Raw genomic sequence first — 17,770 nt, forward strand, 5'->3', positions numbered from 1 at the left:
TCGTGCAAAGGCATCTCATTGGCAGAACTGAAAATGTATCAGAACCCACATTGTATAGAGAACCCTAGCTGCAAGGGAGTCTGAGATAGGTCTTTTTTTTTTTTTTCTTTTCTTTAGGCTTCCAAGGAGAAACACAAAAAGGGTAGGAGGGGATGCTGAGTAACAACAGATAATATCCAGCACATCTGTCTCGAGGTGGATTTTCATCTTGACAGCTGATACCAGCATTCCAACTGTGGTCAAAATGTAGGCTATCACTGGTTGACAAAATCCTGATACCGGACAGAAAATGGTGTACAAACAGTCCATAGGTTGGGACCTGAAGGACAGGGGTGGAGAAGTTAAGGAAGGTTCTGTCTTGTGGCATGAATTATCACTGTAAAGTGGGGAGCAAATATCACCTGCCCTGACGGAAACAGGTGGAAGGCGGCCAGGGGACCCGATGAGAGCGGATGGCTAATGAGTACATGGGGGAGGAAGCTGCCACCGCGTGAGAAATCCTTCTGCACACTGGCTAGCAAAGAAAACACGGGACTTAGTTTATAAAGCATTGTTATTCTTATTTATTGAAAATGTCCATTTTAAAAGTCTTCAAAATAAAAACAAGTTAGAAAATTTGAGCTTGTGTAAGAAGGGACATGACAGAAGAGGAAGTAAAAAGCCTCTAAGGGCAGCAGTTTAATTACAGGGTAACAGGAACCCACTTACAGAGTGTTGTAAACAACACAACTATGGAGACACTGCTCTCGGGTTAACATGGCTTCATTTCCTTTACATTACTGCTTAATATGTGAGTGCGGACACCACTCTGAGTACCGAGGGCCTCTCCTCAGAAGGGCCAAGTTCCAAAAACATGCATATGTACACGTTGCTTTAAAATAAAGACCTTTCAATATTATAAGCAATCCTATACCTTATCAACTATTTTGTAATCACAAAAATGTTCCCTATGGATGTAGTTTGCGCATTTACTTCAAGCCATTGATTAACCACAGGCGGGGCAGATGCTCAGATCTGTGTGGTTGTTGTTAATTTTTAGGTGAAGGACGGCATATCTAAGCTGTTGGGCTTAAAAACAGAACAACAGCCATTTCTAGAAATCTTCTTCACTCTTGAGCTTCCAAAGATGGCTGTGTGTGGTTGGCTGATGGCGGACTGTGGAATCATCCTCTTCCTGTGGGGAGCCCTTCCTGTGCAGCAAGCAATCAATAGCCCTGTACCGTGTAGCTATGGGAACTTGAGAGCCCCCCCCCAATACTAGAAAGAAAAAGAGCTTAGCAAGCTGGGGGATTCAAGCTTCAAGTGTGGTTTCTAAACACCATTTGCAAAACCCACATTTATAGGCACCCATCAAATGTATCTGGTAGACAACCTTGACCAGTCCATTGGCCCTTTGCCTCTCTTTCCAGTGATCTACCCCACCTGCCCAATTGCACCTGTCTTGGGGAGAGAGAGGGGCAGGTTGCACTGCTCTGTCCTGGAGCCTTGTGCCGACTTTCATTTGTGCCGAATTTGGATGTGTTTTGTTCTTCTGGGACCCTCTTCTAAACCTGGTTTACCACAGTTCTAATTTTGGGGACACTTACAAAGGTGATCGTTTGATTCAATGAGCAACATTAGTAGACCAGTTCCAAATACTGAGCTTCGCTAGCAACCAGCACACGACCACTAGAGGGGTCCCTTCTTTCTGGATATACAAACTGGACCAACAGCACATTTCTGCAAATAATGCTTCAAGTCCTACTCAAAGAGGCTGATGAATATTACAGCTTCTCACTGCATAGAGCGATAGAGTGAATTAAAGCGGTCTACTAGGGCATGATATCTCCTCAATGCAGATTGTTTTAAAGGATGAGAAGTCACATGTTGAATATGCAATGTAGATGAAGTAACTGCTCACAGTCTATATTTTCAAAAAAGTAAGCAAAGTGCACACATACTAGTTTACACACCGCTTCGTACGGTTGGCTGAAAGCACTGGGGAAATAGAAAACTTACACACGAGGCAGACGGTTAGGGGGGAAAACCTATCATGCACTGGGCAGGGATGGTCAACTCTGCAGCTGAAGGGGAAGATTGTCTAGTGCAATTTGCTAATGGGTCTGGTACTGGTGGGGGTGACCGGAGCTTCTGCCCCACAGAGTTAAAATGTAAACCCACACAAAAGGAATAAGGGTGCTACTGTTTTCTTGGCCTTATAGACAACACAGGGCAGTAATTAAAATAAAAAGTGTGCATTGAGGGGTGGCACATGATAGTCAGGGCAGGGTGGCTGGGTCACTGGGCAAATGTGCTAGTCTTCCATTCATCCTACCCTAGTCATAGCTCAAGGAGCTTTGCCCTCCTTAAACTGGGTACTGAGGGCCTTCCAGATACAAGAAAGCATGAGAGAAAAAGTCAAGTTCACATTTACTAAGCCATGGCCAGCCACTCTGATATGGCAGCCAGCCCCAAAAGAGTGACGGGACGGGGCGGGGCAGGGAGGAAGGTAATGGCTGGTGAAGAGGCACTATGAATTGAAGGCCATCTGAAGACCATTTAAGTCATTTGCCTATACTAGTTGTCCTTTTCTTATTAAATGGAAAAGACTCTGGGGAGACTTCCACCACTACCTCTCGCTTTTACCCCAGTCAAAAAGAAAACAACCAATAACCGAACGACAACAAACACTCAAGCAAACAGAAAGACAGAGAAAGAGAGAGAGCGGGAGAGAGAGAGAGAAAGACTGACTCAGGTACAAAATAAAAACCAAGGAAGTGATCAAACGAATCATTCAGCTGGACATTTTGAGATAACCCCGGAGGCACGTGTGCCCAGCTGCACAGTGATGGTTATGGAAGAATGGAGGTCTTGCTACTGGACTCGGCCCGAATACACTCATCAGTCTGCTTCAACAGCCTCCGGACCAGCTTTTCTAGGTCCCTTCTTGATTTCAATTCTTCTTCCAGGCATTGCTTCATTCTTTTATTTTCCTGTGATGGCAAAAGACTTGTTAATTCCCCAACCAAGAAGCGCCTTCCAGGGCTCCTCCTGCTCATCCTTTTAGCAGCCTTCACCACTGACTGTACTTTCCTTCCTCAGGCTCCTTTCACTCAGCTTCTAAGACAAGGCAGCCCCCTGCCTCTCTGACCCCTCTCTGGCCGAGTCTTTGCATTCTTCTTGCTTGCAGTGTAAGCGTCCTCTATGGCTCTGGCCTGGGCCCTCTTCCAACTCAGCTCTCTTTTCACTTAGTGTCTCTTTTCCCTCAACTCAACTCAGGGGCCTCCCGAGTCCCTCTGACACTTGACCTCATCTCACGAGCACTAGGTCCACAGTCCCCAGTGTCAACTTGATATTTACAAGCACCTCAAACTCATTATGTCCTAAAATGAACTCAGTGTCTCCACCGTCACCCCAAACTTCTCTTCCTCCTGTGGCTCCTGATCTCCATGAAGGGCACCACCCTGTCAAACTAGATACCCATGTAAAAAGCTTCATCTTCAATCCCTGGCTCTCCCTCTTAATCCCAACATCACAGCATCATTTTCCACAGGCTCTACCCTTGCGATGTGCCTTCCTTTATGTTCATTTTCCTCTCTCTACAGCCTCAATGGCACTGCCTCAGTTCAGAACTCTATCGTGTCTCACCCTGAGTTTTGTGATAACCTCCCAAGTGGTCTTCCAGTCTCTGTTCTCCCCCCTCCAGTCCATCCTTTCCCCTGTCACCAGGTACAGCCAGTCCCCAAACACCAGGAAGAGTGTGCATCATGGAACACTGGATCACATCTGCAGAGGATCCCACAAATCAAGATTTACGGTTCTCTTTACACTCACACACTCAGGGATGACTTATCTTTGTTAACAATCTGTTCACAAATGTCAGAGAGCATGAAAGTTGTAACTAAGTATGGGACCCTATTGTAAACTGCTAAATAGGTATATGAGCAATCCTGAGAAATTTAAAGCCAAGACCACGTGGTAAAATCAACAAAACCCACCATGAAGACACAAGAAAAATCCCCACCTCACCACCTTGTTCCTGTTATGTGACCCAAGAAAATGACTTTTCTATTTCATTACCTGTTTCAGTTCTTTGACCTCATCCTTCAAGGCATACACAGTGTCGACCAGACTCCTAGAACATAAATTTCAGAGATTAAGAGCCGGCACTGAAATACTATTAAGAAAAACTTAACCATAAAAGCAGCTTTCGAGAACTACAGCTCCTGAAGAGCAGTGGACTTTCTAGCTGGTCGGGAGATACACTGCTGTGAACGGTCCCCATGGTCCCTATTTTCAGGGGCAAACAACCACCAGCACATGTGGTCATTCGAATGCCATGTCATGGCACCTTTTCTTTTCTTTTCTTTTTTTTAAAGATTTTATTTATTTGAGAGCGAGAATGAGAGACAACATGAGAGGGAGGAGGGTCAGAGGGAGAAGCAGACTCCCTGCTGAGCAGGGAGCCCGATGCGGGACTTGATCCTGGGACTCCAGGATCATGACCTGAGCCGAAGGCAGTCACTTAACCAACTGAGCCACCCAGGCGCCCCATGGCACCTTTTCTATACTGCCCTCCTCCTTGGCCGCTTGCTTCCCAGCTTGGGAGAGTACAAAAAAAGAGAGACTTGGGCTCATCATAAAGTTTTGATTCTTCCTTTGGGGCAGGAACGAACATCACCTAACATGTAATGTGGGGTGTCATGAGACCTGCCTACCTTATGATATCTGTGCAATGGCAGAGCTGTTCTCACCTCTCCGACCCTACACGACCCTACATGACACAAAGTTAGGAGCATTCTTTCTGTCCCAAAAGAGGATAAAGTGCCCTGGCTGAGTCATGGGACAGTTACTTCTCAGATGGCTCTCTCCCTGGACAAGAACTCTGGAGATCCGGGTTCCAGTTTGGATCCTCCCACTTACCAGTCCTCCAACCTTGGGTAACCAGTTTCTTTCTCCTCCTCTCCTTGTCTGACTTTCTTCACATACAAAATGGCAATAATACCACATTCCCCGCAAGCCTCACAAAGTTGTTGTGGGGATTAATATAGCTATTATAACAATTATTATTACAACTGTTATCATTTACTGAGTGATGACCATGTGCCAGCCTTTATACTTATTCTTCCATTTAACCCCACCACAAACCTTAAAGTATTACTATCATACCCATTTATGGATGGGGAAACCGAGGCACGGAGCGGTAAAGAGGCTGGCCCCCATGTCACACAGCTAACACGATGCAGAATTTGGACTTGAACCAGGGCTGTTCTCTCAAGCCCAAGGGCTTTACCATTTTGCCACATCACTTCATATACCAGATGGGAAAATACATTGACGATGTCGAGCACTTCGAAATATGCTATCCTATGCAAATTTAGGCCTGACTTCAGAAATGACTCAAGTTTAAACAAATGAATTATTTGGCTACTTTGTATTTATTTTATGAGCCCATAGGTACTTAACCTGATTTTCCCCCATTGGGCCACCCTCACTAGTGTGCAAAGGAAACCTCCGGAACATCATTACCCTGAGCCTCAACTTCAATAGAAGTGGTGAAAGTAATGCTTATCTCACTGGGTTTCTGTAGGATTCTAAATAGGTCAAGTATGTGAAAGTCCAGGGTTTGACTCAGTAAATGTGAGAAGCAACCCTCTGGCCATGGAAACTGGTGCTGTCGCCTTCCCAAGTGCCACCTAGACCCATCTGGAGTGCTATTCTTGCGTACCCTAGAGCACCTTCCCGTGTGGGGGAGCCACCATGCAGAGAGTTCCACCCCCTCTGCCTCCCCTCCCCACTTCCCCTTGTTGGGGAGCAGCCCTCTCACAGGTCCCAACTGCGTGAGAGCAAACAGGGCTATATTCCCAGAGAAGGAGGGACTGTCCTTCAGTGCAGGCTTTGCAAGAGACGCACTTTTCCAGCCCCCAGACAAATCAGAAAAGGTAGCCCACTCTACTCACTTTTCTTCGATGATAGTCTGGCCATTGCTCCTGGTTTCTTCAATGATGAGTTTCTCCTCCTCGGGGAGTAAGACTTGTGGGAGCGAATCTTTGCGCGCACCTACAAACAAGGGTTGCGAGAGGAGAGTCACCCGAGACTACCCTAGGTGTTGGCCCCTTCTACTATTGTCACTGAGGGGTCTTTGTTGATGGCACATTGCTGCCCTGCACCCAGAGAACAGTCATCCAACATTTGCTGACTAAATCTTCCTGATGTGAGAAAATAGACAAATACATCGATTCGATTTTGGCCAGGGTGGGGGGCATTTTGTCAGTGAAGTCCATTCCAGTCAAAGGTGGAGCAGGGGGTGGGCGTTACCACATCAGCACAAAGACGTGGGCATGTTTATGGCTCTGCTCAGACTCTCTCCAGGCTCTGGGGATGGAAGAGGTGACAGAAGAGACAAGGGACCGGACCAAAGAGCTCTCCTGCACCTCCAACCCCCCCCCTCACTTCTGGATCCTTCCTCTTGGAGCTTGAGCCCTTAATCTTGAATCTTCGAGTTGTGTGCACTCACTGCCTCCCCCTTGCTGAGGTGGTGGTGTCTCTGCCTTCCACAGGGCCCAGCACTCCGTGGGTGCTTACTAAGTAGGCTGCAGACTGACCAACTGACTGGTTAAATGCACTCAGTTCCCCGGGAAACAGGACTTCTGGCTGGAGAGAGGGACAGAGGATGGGAGGCCGCCATGATGCTAGACACTTGCCACGTGTCAGGGGCAGGCTAGGCAGGAGGGGCGGAAACACTGCCTCCACCTCCTACAGATCTGCGGACGCTGTCGATGTGAAGAGAGCAGGTTCAGGGAGCAGATGAGGTCATGTTTTGTATGAGGGATGCTTCTTCTGGTGTCTCCCTGTCCCCCTCTCTTTCCTAGTTTTCACGCCCCAAACTGCTCTCACTTTCCATTCCTGCCTCCTCGAAACTTGTTCTCAGAGCCAAGATCTGTCTGTGAAGCAGAACGTAGGATAGTCCTCTCTTCACGGTCAAATGTGTCAAGTCTGACATCAAATGTTTTCCTCACGCCAGCCTTGGGGACATGTTACTTTGAAGGCATCGGTCAAGGCCATCAGCCCAAGCGATCCCCACCCCTACTCAAGTGATTGGTCATTAGCTGTCCAACAGGGAGCATTATGGAGAACTCACTTCTTCTGCAGATGCAAACACCTTGCACCAGGTCTCCTGAATGTCTATAATCACGGCAGACAAGACAGAACTGATGCGACCTGGTTTTTTAAAAAGCTCAAGGAGCAATCAGAAAAACCTCATCTGGCTTTCAGTTTGTAGCCTGAAAGGTGCTGGGAGGTGGTCGTGGGGGGGTGCCCTTCCCTGGTAGCTCCCTGTAAACTGCACACATTCCAAACGGCCCCTGCTGAGCAGCTACATTTCCAGATTTTCAGAGCAACTTTGAAACCTGAGCTGGGTGAAGCACTGTTCGCTTAAATATGCAGCTGATCAAAGATAGTATTGTGACTTCCTTTCCAAATCTGCCTATGAGAAGAGATTAGCATCAGTTCACAGACACAGGAACTCTCTGGGCTCTTTAATTCCTAACTAGTGCTGGTGAAGGTATCTGTGTACTTCAAAGGAGAAGGACTTTAAAAAAAAAAAATCTTCTTTTTTTTTTTTTTTTTCCTCCTTTCTATCACCTCCAACTTTTTTACTCTTGCGTCTCTCTTTCTCTCTGGGTGAAAAGAAACAGCGGGTAAACAAACCGCCTGGCGCTCAAAGCACCTTATCGGAAAGATGCAGTTCTGAAGCACTCCTCTGCACCCGGTCACCTGCTTTTCTCTTTTTTCAAAGAGGCGCTGAGCAGTCAAAAAGAAATAGCGTTCATTAGAGAAAGTGGTTTGGGAGGGAACCTACTTGAGCCGTGGCCTTGTTGGAAATTTGCGCTGGTGCAGTACGCTTCGATCACTTTAAGGATCTGCGCATCCTCTTCCAGAGCAGCGGTACCTGTCGGATTTAAGGAATGAGGACTTTGCGGACACAAATCTGCCTCTGGACCCTCGAGATGACGCGGTGCACTCCGCTGCTGGGGGCTGGCTTCCCTGACTGGAAAGCCTCCTCTGGCCGCTTTCTTTCCATTTTTCTTTGCTGAGGAAACGTTTTCATCGTTTGGGGGCTTCTACTAAGACTCCGAGGGGCCACGATGACCGCGGTGGGCGTGGCCCTAGCCTCGGTTCTCACCTGAAATACACCACCACCTGCCTCCCCTCCAAATTGTAAGGCTCCCCTTCTCTAGGAGGCTTTCCCCCCTAGGCCCCACCCATTTTTTCCAAGCAGCCAGCAGAGTCATTGATGCTCCCTTCCTCCCTCTCCCTCTCCAACTCGTTCTGGAAAGGACTGGGGCATGGAACCCTGCTAGAGGGCTGATGCGCGCCCCCAGGGGCGGGCTGGGCTATGCAGAAGCTGGAGTCCGGCAAAGATTTCTCCAGACTGTATTTTTGGCTGAGACACTGAGGAGGCATCCCTTACTCCTTCATGTGTGTCCCAAAGTACCTCGGTCCCAGCCATAGAGGCCAATGCACACATATGGACTGGCCAACCGACTCTGCAGTCCGCCTGGGAATCAAGCCGTTTCTACACGGCAGCAGGCTGATACCTTGGCTAACTGGGAACGTCACTGAGCATTAAATTTCCAGAAGGATTTCAGCCTTCAGGTCTGTTTAGTCTATCTCAGTAGGGGAAAACATCTTGGGCATCAGAAACTAAGGGAGAAAAAATGTATCCATAGCAGACGTGGCCCTTTAGTGGTTCTCAACCAGGCGGGGCAAAATCTTCAACGCGATGATCATACGGAGGGCGTTTGGCTCAGATCACATGAAGTGCAGTGGGAGGCAGCTCGTTCAAAAAGCTCAGAGGTGACCAAACCCTAGAATGCGTGCATTTTTCTTTGTGTAACAGGTGATACAGAGGACAAACTACTCTCCTCATCTGCTTCCAACAAAATTCTTCTGCTAGCTCATCCATAGCTGACCGTCAAAAAGTATAAAACACATGGCGCCTGGGTGGCTCAGTCGTTAGGCGTCTGCCTTCGGCTCGGGTCGTGGTCCCGGGGTCCTGGGATCGAGCCGCGCATCGGGCTCCCTGCTCCGCAGGAGGCCTGCTTCTCCCTCTCCCACTCCCCCTGCTTGTGTTCCCTCTCTCTCTCTGAAAAATAAATAAATAAATAAAATCTTAAAAAAAAAAAAGTATAAAACACATACTTTTCCGAATCACATATTCCTCCTCCGATGGCTTTCTTTCTGTCTTTCTTTTGTGAAGAAACTTCTTCATTGTTTTGGGGCTCTTACTAGACTCCTGTAAGGATAGAGGTTTCTTTATGAATTAGAATTCTCCCCCCGAAAACAAATTAAAAATAGCAAATGAAATTAAACCGAATGGCTCTCTCTTATTTTGACAGTTTCCAGAGTGCATCAAAATTTAATAACGGACACAATAAAACTGGCTCCAATAAACTCTAAAAGCTTACATAAAACAGAGGCAATGACATTGTCCTCTCAATTGCCATAGGGACAGGAGCCATCTGTAGTGAAAGTAGTGGGTGTTGATCCTAGGGAAATAACCGTATTCCTAACGTGGTCTATAGTCCTCACTGATACGGTTTTAAGGGAATTAAGTAACAACTGTAGTACATACTGCTTTTCAAAGAGCTTCAAAGCGGTTTAAATCTATTTTCCTTAGCAACAGTCCCCCAAAGAAAAATATTAATTTCCATTTGTCAGATGGGAAAATTAAGGCAGGGGGACCTAATACTTTCCCTGAAGTCAGGGAGAAGAGCCAAATGAGGGATCTCCGGATAAATAACTCAGGGTCAGGAGTCACGGGTGTAGACCTAAGCTTAAATATACATATATAAAGCCATATTTTTAATTAGGCGATAAAAGAGCCATGAATTATTGAATTCGCTTCTGCCATCTGAATAACCAGTGCCCATTATCAGGTATCCAAGTAAACGGATTAGAATCTTAGACCCTGGTGACCATTCTTCTCCCAATCTCCCATGCGATGCATATCTGTGATGTATGGATAATAATTAGTACCTTAAAATATACGGAACAAAGAATTTAATTTCTTCCACTTAGCCACAGTGACCCACTTAGACTTACTTGAAAACAGACAGACATGGAAAACTCACACGTGACAAAAAGAACAGGAAAAACAGCATTAAAAAAACACACACACACAAGGAAAAACGGGCATTTTTAGGGCATCTAAGACGACGTTTTCAAACGTATTTCACAAGAGCCTGCTTTTTTGAAGAAAGTACTTACATGTCAGATTTGCATCTTCACATTTTAGCCACCAATTAGAACAAGGGACAAAACAAGCATAAAGGAAAGCTTCATTCATCAAAGGTTACAGCACAGCATTATGATGTCACTGTAAGCCAAAGATATTGTTCTACCCTTACCTTTAAGATATAAGACATCCTCTAAAGTGAATATGTAAAGAAAGAGAAGATGAGCGTGAGAGGTCGATGGTTATAATGACCAAATCCATTTATCAATAATTCTAAAACAACATTTGAAATGTTAGTGTTATCATCAATTACACAGAGAGAATATCATCATGTTTCCCACATTAGTCTCAGATGCAATATCATCATGCAAAAGCCCAGGGAATACAGTTCTGTGCGGAATAACAAATACTGAAAATAACCGAAATACACACTATGCAGTAAGAATATATTAATAACTCTCTTCTCCCAGCAGAAACAACATGATCATGCCTTAGTTTTAATGGATTAGTTCTGTGAAGGATTAAGTCAACTTTACCCTTCAAGGCTCACCTGCATTTGAACTTAGTAACTGACAATTACAAAATATCCATCGTTAAAAAGGGGACCCAGGTAACTATGACGTGGCACTCCTGGTTTACGTAATCAGAGAAGAAAATTGGATGCCTGTGGGTATCACTGGTCGATTTCCAAAGCAAACCTGTGGGACTATTTCCTGGCCCAATTCTGGACGGAGGTACATAATAAGGATTCAGCTCGAGCATTATTTCTTCTGTCGTGCCCAGCTGAAACGATCAAAAAATCCTCCGGTGTCCAAAGACTGTTTTATTTTTACTGCACTCGGAGGCAACAATTAATCAAAACAGCAGCATGGTGTTTGAGATCGGGACAAATTTAAAATTGAGCTAAATCTGTGTCACGCATCAAAACACATGTTCGAAATAGAAATATATGCTGTCTTTGCCCCCTAATTCTAAGATGTGCCTCATAACCGTCACGGACTTAAACCTTCACTCGGTAAGACCTAGGTAAAGAAGAGTTCCTAATAAATGAGGCTCTTTACTGAAAGCTGAAATGATGAGAAACAGCTTAGGGGAAAAAAAAATTAAAAACACTGTTTGGATGGAAAAAGTAACACTCCACAATCACAGGAGCGAGTGACTGACATTTCCTGACTGCAACTTTCAGGAAAAAATAGAAAGAACCTTCAAGTGCCCACACTACCCAAATATCCAATGCCCTTTAAGGTTGTTGCCTAAAAGCCTCTGCTTAAAAGACATTCTTTTCATTAAATTCTTTTCCCTTCCCAACTGCAACAAAAAGTCCAGGCCCTCATAGTTCAGACTCATGGCCTGGTCCCATATGACTTTCCTGGTTTGGCTTAATAGATCAAAATGATCCAAAAATGCAGAATTGGGTCTGCTTGGGTGGAAATTCAGGTCGAATGAAGTGGCTCTTGTTTGAGACGTGTGGATGTGATCACCAAAGTATACAACTGTCGTGTCATCAGAAAGGTGAAGCAGAGGCACTTTAGGAGGGGACCAGGGAACTCAGGCAGTGCACATAAACCCTGTGGATATTTGATAAATATCTGTACAGGGACACTGGAGAAACGGGAAATTAAAAAAATAAGAAATCCCTGAGTCTAACAATTCACAAGTGACTGACATCTATCCCCTAGCATAAATTCTAGCACATTGCCACAGAACTATTTGTAATGAGCTATGAAATGAGCTTGTCAGAAGCATTTTATACCATAGGTAGCAAAATTACCTCTTTATAACCTAGTGCTGCTGATGGTCTAAGTGGAGGTGCAGGTCGTAGACAACTTAAACTCCACGGTTTTATAATTTGAGGAGGTTCCAGGGGTCCTCGGGGCTGTCCAGTAGAGCTAAAAGACTGGGAAAATGTCTGATGAGATGTTGGCAATCTGCCATCTGAACCCGACCTTGGGCCACACGGCGAGAGAACAGCAAAAGTGTCATTGGATCAGCAAAGCCAGCCATAGAAAAGGAAAGGTGGGCAAACAAAAGTCTCCAGTTTGAGAACTGGCACTTTCCAGTCCGGCTTATGGGGTCTCTAAGGAACAGCACCACATGGACTCAAAATCCTATGATCCTGTCTTCCCTCTCTCTTCTAGAATTTCACTCAAGCCAGGGGTGGCTTTCCTTTAGAAGAGAGGAAAGCAGAGTCAAGACTGAATGGGTTCAGTCATGCGTTGGGCGCTTGACTAGGTGCCAAGATAGGTTATTTCAGCGGAACGACCAAAGACAAACCTCAGCAAAGTAACTAGCTGGCGACCGACAAAGCCAAGATTTGAACTCAGGTCTGATGTCAAAGCCCTCGTTCTTCCCACCACAACACACAGTGCTTGAGACTGGAGTTTTGGCATCACCAGTTGGAGTGTTAACAGACAACACGGCAACCTTCACTCTCACTCAGCAAGTACGGTAAAATCTCACTGATTCCAATTCCAGGAATTCCAAAGTTGTGATAACTCAGAAGAAGGCAACGCTGAAAGTTTACCCTCGAAGGTGACCTAGTGAATGTGGTAGCATCGATGAGATTGCATGGCGGGGCTTAAGTAATGGGGAAGGGAATCTCTGTGTTTTGACTCAGCATACAATGAAAAGGAGACTAACGGTCGCTAATTAAAATGAATTTTGTGTATCACTGAAATATCTTAACGGGACTTGTGATGAGAAAAACTTTGCCGGCAGTCAAACAAAAGTGCACACCTCTTGGTACACCTTTGTCTTAATTTGGATGGGTCTCCCTCCAAAACAAGAAATGAGAATTCGAGAGGTTTTACTGTACTTTGAAGCCTACAAATATAGGTGAGCTGAAGACTAAGGGCATGCTCACTGCTTCTCATAAGTCCTCTGCAGGCAGGTCTGACGAGAGCCTCAACAATCCCCGGACAGCGCGAGTGGACCACTTACGGAATGACCGCTGCAAGATGATGATGAGGTCTTGGATAACGAACTGCAGGAGGCGGGCCCCCGGATCAGTCGGCAGAGATGCTCCAGCCACTCCTGCAAGTCCTGGTTGCTGCCGCAGTGGATCACGGTTCTCTCTACATTACCTGCATCGCCCGTCGGGGAGCATTTGGAAACAAGAGCGAGCAGAAGCCTGAGCTCGCCTCCTTCATAAACAGACTCGACGCAACTAAGACTCGGGTGTCTGTTTTTAAGGAGGGTTCACACCTAGGGGCTAACCCTGTGGAGACGTCTATGTCGGGGACAGGTCATGAGGTCAGGAAATACATACCTGTATCTGATTTCTAAAGCTGTCCTTGACTTCTACTGCTCACAGAATCTGAGGAAAGTAGTCTAAAACTTTAAACAAACTCACAGGGCAGAAAGTGCCTCAGACACTATTCAAAGTTGAATCAACATCTAATCTCGGGCTCCCTACTGGGGAAGAAGGGGGTAAGGCCCCGGGGCCGACATCCCAGTGTCAGCCACTGTTCTGTGTCCGTGCAAAACGTGGAAATCACACAGGCCTGGCAAAAGGGATCCCAGGCCGAGAGGTCAGGCCTGGCATTTTGCTTGGTTTGTGCATTTACATCAGTCCGATTTGTTATTTCTGAGTCCCAACAAGTGGCTCTCTTAGGCAAGAAGAGATTGAAACTAATGGCAAAGCCAAGGCTTCTGAGTGACCAGGAGACTGTTCTATCGCTGGACCCTAATTATCCCGGGAGAGCTAACATACTAGGCCGTGCCCAGGTAAAGCTCACTCATAGCCTTATCACAGAAAATAATGGCATTTATTTATTCAAATCCCACCTTGTCTCAAAAAGGATTTCAAGTAGCTACTTGAAAAAAGAGAAAATTACCTACCTGTGATTTCAAATGTGTTGTCATTCCCTTCGATTTCATCTAATCTAGTCACCACCATTCCTGCTACTGGTATTTTTCCCTATCGGAAAAAGAACATTCCCATTAATTCTGTGGTTATATGCACCTCTGCTTATGTCTATTAGATTTTTCTGACCCTCTCAGGAATCCCTGCTGAATGACGGCTAGACAGATTTCTCTGGCCTGTCAATAGATAGTATGTTTCCCTGCTTTCAATTTTAATTAGACAAGAAAGCAAGGGGGAAATATGGGTTGTGTTTTGCTAACACGCCCTAAACCATACGGTGGAGATTTACAAACAGCTTACTTTTTTCTAACACATTTGCAGGAGACTCAGTCAACAAAGTAAAGACTCAAAAAAAAAAAAAAAAAGTCCAATTTTACGAAAATCAGTAATTGCTATGCCAGATATAACAGGCAACCGTAACTCACAGCCCTCCACATTTGGGGAGCAGGCTGAAGGAAGTTTAACTTCCTAAGGAGTTTCACGACTTGCACCTCCGAACCCCGAATCATGTGATATGACTGCGACCAGACAGTCACAGGAGTGGGTCCCAGCTTTATAGCTTCTCAGCAATAATGATATGAGATGAGCCCGTGAAACATGGCTGCTAATTTATCCACTTGCAGACTTAGAGTTCTATTTAAACATTCATAACCTAGCTCACAACCAGAGCAGTGGACATGGAAGATAAACTCATTACAGCAATATAAAGGTTTCTGATCTAAGGAACATCTGTTCTTATAAGCAGTTTAATTGCAACAAAGGGTCAGAACACTGTGTTCTCTGGCTGGAGCTTTTAATGCCATAGTGGAAATATTGCATCTGGATGGAAACCTGTTTTCATTCTGGGTCCTGCTATTTGCTTTATATGAAATCTACTAACCTGATAGATAAAGCCACTCATCCGAGGACTTGCAGATAACATTATCAAGACACTTGAGAACAACAGGAGGTACCGCTCCTCTTTTTCCTAAAGTGAAATGAAACATGCTAAGCGGAGAACAGAGAGTGGACATTTTATTTGTTAAGATTTTCAGGAGTCACTGTTATGTAACAGAGAGCTTGTGAGGCAACAAAACACGAACAGTGAGCTTTTAAGAAAGATACCCAACCTCAGAGCACCAAACTAGTTGAATTTTGCTTTGAAAGGAGTACAAACCCACGGTTTATCTTCTTCCTCTACATAACAGTTAGATACAAATAACCATGCTTCGTTCCCAAGTACGCACGCCTGAGACGTCACAGGGTTCATGCCAAGGCACAAGGCTCTGGGGTCACAAAATGAAAATGATTTTACTTTGAAAAGGAGCAAAACAGAAGGGGCTTTCAGGCGATAGTAAGTCTCCTATGCTCTAGCATGTGTATTAAATTCTTATTCATAAAACTACTTTTAATCGGTAAGAACAAGATAACTATCAGACCCCTGTAATGGGAAGAAGTAAATACTTTCTGAAAATGGCAGGAAAGAAAATTTCACACAGGAGGGCTTCTCTGAACCCCTTAAACAGATAGGCGATTAATAGGTGCAAAAAAATTCTGTTCGGCTTACACGCCCAGCCGTGTTAGCTACAATGATCCTTATGCCTCTCTCCATCTCCTTCCTTGCACTTGAGAAGGGCAATCCTTCGAGGCTCACTCTCCTAGCAAGTTCTCTGCAGCCTCTCGCATCTTTCTCTTGCTTGGTTTCCTTCTGCAGACACTTCATCTCTTCCTTCTCCTTCCAGCAGCCTCTCCTGCTTAGCTAGTTTCTTCTCTTTTGCCTTTACCATCTGCCCATCTCCTGTCCTTCACTGGCCCCTGTGGCTCCTTCTTCATAACACGGGCCCGCCTCGCTGTGCTGTGCTTCGCAGATGCTGCCTTTTTTACGATTGAAGGTCTGTGCCAACCCTGCGTGGAGCAAGTCTACAGGCACCATTTTTTCCAACAGGCACCATTTTTCTAGCAGCATTTGCTCACTTTGCATCTCTGTCACGTTTTGGTACTTCTTGCCACATTTCAAGCTTTTTCACTATTACTGTATTTGTTCTGGTGATCAGTGATTATGACTCACTGAAGGCTCCGATGATGGTTAGCATTTTTTAGCAATAAAGTATTTTTGATGGAGGTATGTACTGGGTTGCCCGCTTAATAAACTACAGGACAGCGTAAAGAAAACTTTTACATGCACCGCAAGACTGAAAACTTGATTTGACTCGCTTCACCGTGCTGTTGGCTTTGTGGCGGGGATCTGCAACCGGACCTCCAGTGTCTCCTAGGTATGCCAGGACCCTGTGCCTTGACATTCTCTTGCCAAGTTACTTGCTCCCTTCATTTTTCCCCATTGATTCCTTCCTAACTGCGGCCCCACTGCCCTCTCGAAGTCATCAATAACTGCCTTCTAGCGAAATCCAATGGCTTCTTCTTGCTCTCCGTACTCCTTGACCTCTGACCCTTCGGCAGCACTCAGCGGGCTGACCACTTTCCTCCCCCTTCCTAAAAGACATAATCCATCTTCAGCCTTCCGTGCCTCTCTCTGTATATTTTCTTCCTAGGAAGGCACATCTGTCAGGAACAGCTAAATCTCTGCCTCCAACTCTGCCCTCCCTCCCACGTTTCTCTACCTTAGTAACAGCCGCCTACAAGATCTCTCCACCTGGAGACCTACGGCTGGTTACCTGCAAGTGAACAGGTCTAAGATGACACCATCATCTCCAGCCCACAGGTCACTGCTTCCTCTCCACTTGCCCTCCTAACCGGGGCTCAGATTTGCCCCCTGCAGTTTTATTTTCTCCTCCACCACCTTCGTGGGCGGGGGGAGGGGGTGCTTCTCACTTTGCAACCCAGCTGGTCCTTCTGTGGCCAGCCCCCTCCCCTCCGGTTTCCATGACGCACATGCTTGTCAGATGTAAGCATCATCAACTCCCCCTTCGTGGTGTTTCTCTACGACTTGAGCCTCTAACAGCTCCCTGCTGCCCGCTGTGTGGATCTGAACGGCTCTTGCCCGATGCCTGGGGTTCTCAAAACCCGACTGTCTCCCTCCGTCTCTTTCCCTCTCCCAGCACGCTTCCTCTGCTCCTGACCGACTGGCTTCCCCACTGTCCCATGGCAAAAGGCCACGCTCCTGTTCTCTCCTGAGATAAGAATGGCCTCTACCTTACAAAATCCTCGCCTTTCTTCTTTGTGGCCCTCCTCCGCCAGTCCTAGCTCCATAAGGTCTTCTTGCTCTCCCCCTTCTCCGAACTTCTGTGGAATCCACTGTGGAGATATGCACAAGCTACACCGACTCCTTGGGTCTGTTTGCTAGGTGCAGCTTAGCTTGCAAACAAGGCATTCCTTGAAGGCAGGGATCACCGCGGATTCCCTCGCCTATCTCCCGCAGCACCTAGCAGAGTGCTGGACAAGGAAGAGCTGCTCAGTTTCTTTGAACGTTCAAGCACTTGACCTTGACGGAAAGACAAGTCAAAGAAGAAAAACAGGAAGGAGGAAAGATGGAAGCAATGGCACTGAGGTCTGAGACGTCTTACCTCGCACGTTCCCTGCTGCACCATTACTTGTGACATAAACAGCACATTTCCCAAGGTTTTAATACTCTCTCCTTCCCAGGCCTGAATGGGCTCAGAGAGTATCTGCAACTCCAGCTGTTTTCTCTTTCTCAGATCTTGGCACTGTCCCTACAGAGCCAAAGCAGAACATAATGGACTAGGAATTCT

General features: G+C 46.0%; 1 protein-coding gene across 12 annotated transcripts in view; it reads right to left on the minus strand.

The window, feature by feature from the left end:
• Positions 1-575: 575 nt before the first annotated feature.
• The window catches only part of ARHGEF6 (Rac/Cdc42 guanine nucleotide exchange factor 6), a 99,489-nt gene continuing 82,294 nt past the window's right edge, over positions 576-17,770 (minus strand). For 6 of the 12 annotated variants that reach the window (XM_054509382.2, XM_054509406.2, XM_064574622.1 and 3 more), the window contains 11 exons: positions 17,585-17,731; positions 14,965-15,051; positions 14,060-14,138; positions 13,160-13,302; positions 11,991-12,128; positions 10,392-10,412; positions 9,184-9,277; positions 7,841-7,930; positions 5,940-6,039; positions 4,060-4,114; positions 576-2,972 (listed from right to left, as the gene is read on the minus strand). In XM_054509382.2, coding sequence (XP_054365357.1) covers positions 2,832-2,972; positions 4,060-4,114; positions 5,940-6,039; positions 7,841-7,930; positions 9,184-9,277; positions 10,392-10,412; positions 11,991-12,128; positions 13,160-13,302; positions 14,060-14,138; positions 14,965-15,051; positions 17,585-17,731 — 1,095 coding nt within the window. In that variant the 3' untranslated portion in view covers positions 576-2,831. The remainder of the gene's footprint in view (positions 2,973-4,059; positions 4,115-5,939; positions 6,040-7,840; positions 7,931-9,183; positions 9,278-10,391; positions 10,413-11,990; positions 12,129-13,159; positions 13,303-14,059; positions 14,139-14,964; positions 15,052-17,584; positions 17,732-17,770) is intronic. The other 6 variants (XM_045883192.3, XM_064574623.1, XM_064574625.1 and 3 more) reach the window with 5 other exon arrangements.

The sequence above is a fragment of the Mirounga angustirostris genome, unplaced genomic scaffold, assembly GCF_029215605.1.
Source record: "Mirounga angustirostris isolate CCGP_5_RB_7025 unplaced genomic scaffold, mMirAng1.0.hap1 SCAF_11, whole genome shotgun sequence".
NCBI classification, from domain to species: Eukaryota; Metazoa; Chordata; class Mammalia; order Carnivora; family Phocidae; genus Mirounga; species Mirounga angustirostris.